Source organism: Teleopsis dalmanni, chromosome X (assembly GCF_002237135.1).
Source record: "Teleopsis dalmanni isolate 2A chromosome X, ASM223713v2, whole genome shotgun sequence".
NCBI classification, from domain to species: Eukaryota; Metazoa; Arthropoda; class Insecta; order Diptera; family Diopsidae; genus Teleopsis; species Teleopsis dalmanni.
Genome location: NC_051848.1, coordinates 96,781,547 through 96,786,063, shown reverse-complemented (window position 1 = coordinate 96,786,063; position 4,517 = coordinate 96,781,547). Strand labels below are relative to the sequence as shown.

Genomic DNA, 4,517 nt, shown 5'->3' with positions numbered 1-4,517 from the left:
TCGTTTTTTGTTTTGAGTGTATAAATTTATAATATAATTAAATTTAATACTAAAAATATGATAAACAATTTTTGTGAAAATTAAAATATCTTAATAAAATAATAACAAATGCATTCAATTTTATTCAACACGTTTAATGGGACCTGTACAAATGTTTGGTGTTAATATAAAGGGTAAGTCAATATATTTTTCTTATAGACTTTTTGTTATTTTTTATATAAATTGTTGAAATTTAAATATTTTATATGATAATTTTTAAAATTTGTTTAATATGCAAAAATATATAAAGTTACAATTACTTTTCTAAAGTGTGATATAAATATTATTAATGTTAGGTTAGGTTAGGTTATACCGGTGATCCCTAGTGGATCCACTTAGGCCTTTTGGCCCATTGTGATGCCGTATATAAATACTAAAAATCTCTGGGTTTAAAACCACCTAGAACCTTTTGCGAAGCATAAAATGCTATTTAAAGCCCGATCCTGTAACTGGTCCAGGTCCTCAAGGAAGGGGGCCCCTAGAGTACTAAATCGCCGACGTGCAAGAGCTGGACAAAAACACAACAGATGAGATGCGCTCTCATCGTCCTCCCCACAGCTACGACAGATTTGGTTGAAAGGAAGACCTAGTCTTCTAGCATGGTTCCCTAGCTTACAGTGCCCTGTAATCAACCCTACCAGAACACCAATGTCCTTGCGGGACATCTCAATGAGAGTTTTCGATTTCCTTTTATCGGAAAGTGGCCAGATTGCATACAGATGTCTACATATCGTTGAGTCTTCCCATCTTTTATTAAAAGTATTTGTGCAGAAAGAACTCAATATCAGTTTACATGATGTTAGTGATATGCCCAGATAGTCTAGGTGCTCCGAGTATGGCACTGAAGCACCCTTTCTGGCTAACTCGTCTGCTTTGCAATTTCCGAAAATATCCCTATGGCCGGGAACCCAGATTAGAGAAATATTCAGCTGCGTCGACTTTTTTTTAGAGATGTGTAGCAGTCAAGAACCGTCCTAGATGTAAATTGAACCGAACTCCAGAACTTTAATGAAGTTTGGCTGTCTGATAGTATGTATATATTCCTGGCAAATATATCATCTACATTCAAACAAGCTATAGCTTCCCTGATGGCGACCACTTCCGCCTGAAAGACACTACAATGATCTGGAAGCCTAAAGAAGGAAGATTTGTTCAATTCCTCTGAGAAAACTCCACTACCTACATCACTACTTGTTTTGGAACCGTCTGTGAAGATGGTTACGCCCTCATCTAAGAAGGGTCCACCTGACGTCCATGCCTGTCTAGATGGAAACACGACATCAAATTTCCTGTCAAAGTTGAGAGTGGGTGTGATGTAATCAACGTTTTTAGGAGTAAAATTGAAAAGATTTAGAATGGAGGCATGACCATAGTCACTGTCTCTCCATTGTGAGGTAGCTTTTAGTCTTAAAGCAGATGAAGCTGCCATTTGTTTACTAATAATATCCATTGGCAGTAACTGAAGCATCAAATCTAGTGCAATGGATGGTGTGGTGCATAGCGCCCCGCTAATACAGAGTTCAGCTCTACGCTGAATCCTGTTAAGTACTGAGCAGTACGAAGATTTATCAAGAGCTGTCCACCATACCGTAATACTATACATCAATATGGGCCTAATAACAGCTATATATAGCCATTGGGTGATGCGAGGTTGAAGACCCCACTTCTTACCAATAGCTTTCTGACATAGAAGAAGCGCAACATTGGCTTTTCTTGCACGCTCTAGAGTGTTTTTCTTCCAAGTGAGTTTCCTGTCGAAAACTATACCTAAAAATTTGGCTTCCTCCTTCACATGTATCACAGAACCTCGTAGAGAGGGTGGAGAAAGATTCAGGACCGTATGTTTTCTTGTGAAAACCACGATTTCAGTTTTATTGGGATTCACCCCAAGGCCACATTTTTGTGTCCAATTGTTTAGGATATTAAGACCATTTTGTAGAATATCCCTAAGAGTGGTAGTATATTTTCCGGTGACCGTTATCGCAATATCATCCGCGTATGCAATAGTTTCGCATCCCTCCGCCTTCAGTTGTATTAGCAGTTCATTCACCACTATGTTCCAAAGGAGAGGGGAGAGTACTCCTCCTTGGGGGGTACCTCTATTTACCCTTCTGCATGCCGTTGATGAGCCCATCGTTGCTTCAATGAGTCTGCCAGTTAGCAGCTGATTTATAAAACCAATGAGCGCATCATCAACACCCAGACGCGAGATCACGCTTACTATTGCACTCGGGAGTATATTGTTAAAGGCCCCTTCAATATCTACAAAAGCAACCATACAAAATTCTTTGAGTTTTATGGATTTTTCTATTCTGTAAGTGAGGGAGTGGAGAGCTGTCTCTGTAGATTTTCCCTTAGTGTAGGCATGCTGTGAGGGGGACCACTGGTTGGGGCTTACAGCACGCCTTACTTCTACGTCTATTATTCTTTCAAGAGCCTTCAACATGAAAGAGGAGAGGCTTATAGGACGGAGTTCATTGGGGTTATGGTGCGAGGTTTTACCTGCTTTGGGTATAAAAACTACTCTAACCTCCCTCCATTTAATCGGGACATAGTTAAATAAGAAACAATGTCTAAAAATTGCCAAAAGCCGGTTGTGTATTAACTCCCACGAATTCTGGAGCTCAATTGGATGAATACCATCCGGTCCTGGTGATTTGTAGGGTTTAAAACTAAAAATAGCCCATTTGACGATCTGCAGGTTAACCTTAATAGAGTTAACCGGTGAGAGATTAAGGCACTCTGGGGATACAGCTACCGAAGTAGAAGATCCCGGAAAGTGAGTATCTAGTAGTAATTGTAAAGATTCGCTACTATTATTGCACCATGTCCCGTCAGATTTTTTGAGTAACTCTGGGACAGATGGATTTTTGGATAAGATTTTACGCAGTCTAGAGGTTTCAGAATTGCTATTTATTTCTTGACAGTACGATTGCCAAGTGTCTCTCTTGGACCTACGTAAATTTTTCTTATATTCCTGCAGAGAGGTTTTGTAATTCAGCCAATCACTCTCATTATTATATAGCTTTGCTCTGTTGAAGAGTCTCCTACACTCTTTTCGTAAAAAACCTAGATGCTTATTCCACCAAGGTGGGTTACATTTCCTACTAGGTTGTGTGGGGGGACAAGCATAACTGAAAGCTTCGTTGAGCACTGAGGTGAGATCTTGGACTTGATTGTCTAGATCAAAAGTGTTCCCAGGGGGATCGGAGGAAGTGGTTAAAAGCAGCTCACTTAGAGCTGCATTATAATTCGTCCAGTTTGTGTTTTTAACATTTCTGAACGTTTTTTGATTGCAGATGTTCGATTCATCTAAGGTTAAGGTAAATTCTAGAATCATATGGTCTGAGAACGAGTGTTGAGTGGACACTTTCCAGTTCTTGACCGATTCGTGAAGCCTAGCAGTAGCAAGAGTGACATCTAACACTTCCTGCCTGTTTTTAGTAATAAAAGTTGGCATATTGCCATCATTGCAGATGAACAGATTGTTACTAAATACAAAATCAAAAAGTAACTCACCTCTTTCATTAGTATTTGAGCTGCCCCAAACCTCATGATGAGCGTTGGCATCGCAACCTATTAGAAGCTCTACCCCGAGTCTCCTGGCGCTGCTTGTTAGCTGTATCAGGACATTCGATGGTAGTGTGGCATGGTCATGTGCCAGATATGCAGATACTGCCCATATTTGGCCCCAGGAGCCCTCGATACTTACTGCGGTTTGGTCACCATCACTATATTGCGAAAGTAAGAGGGCATTAAATTTTTTATTAACCACTATGCAGGACCTAGGCTTACCCTTATTTACCGCATAAAATAGGTTGTAGTTATTAGCCCTGATTCCGCATACAAGATCCTTATAAATCCATGGTTCTTGTATCAGGACCATATCAGCCTCGTTGTTGCTGAGGCGTTGCAGTAGACTGGCGGATGCAGCCTTGCTATGATGCAGGTTAATTTGCTGTACCCGCATCTTCAGTATGTGTGGATCCATTTTTCTCCACCACAGTGACATCAAAAGCACTATCCTCCTCAGAGTCATTACTCATTAGGAGTTCCTCTTCATCGAAAAGATAGCGCATGCCTATGCTCTCCTCTGATGTAATTGAGTGAGCTGGCGAAGGAGCAGACATTGAAATGTCCATGCACACAGGTGAGTCTTCAGATGGAATAACCGGACCCACTTCGGTCATTGAAGCAGGCTTAATGTTGCCCACTTTCGACAAGGGATCAGCAGTGTGTTGAGAAATTGCCGCTGATTCCCGTACATCAGACGAGGATTGCTCCTCATCTTTTTTGTAGACCCTCATAGTTATGGGGAAAAAACCGTAATTTAAAACGCCACCAGATCGCGCCAAAATGGCCAGAGAGGCTTTGTCGATCACAAAACTGACCGACCTAAACTTGCCTTTGGCTTCTTCCAGCTTAGTGACCTTCCACGTGGACGTATTTAGATCAGGGTTTCCCACCCGAATTAGCTC

The 4,517-nt window shown here is 40.9% G+C and overlaps 1 protein-coding gene across 1 annotated transcript; it reads right to left on the bottom strand.

Moving 5' to 3' along the window:
- Nucleotides 1-3,682: 3,682 nt before the first annotated feature.
- LOC119689755 lies at nt 3,683-4,503 on the bottom strand. The gene is made up of 2 exons (XM_038104656.1): nt 3,835-4,503; nt 3,683-3,770 (listed from the first exon to the last, which is right to left on the bottom strand). The coding sequence occupies exon 1, from the start codon at nt 4,344-4,346 to the stop codon at nt 3,990-3,992; it is 357 nt and encodes a 118-aa protein (XP_037960584.1). The 5' UTR covers nt 4,347-4,503; the 3' UTR covers nt 3,683-3,770; nt 3,835-3,989.
- Between the last annotated feature and the right edge of the window lie 14 nt (nt 4,504-4,517).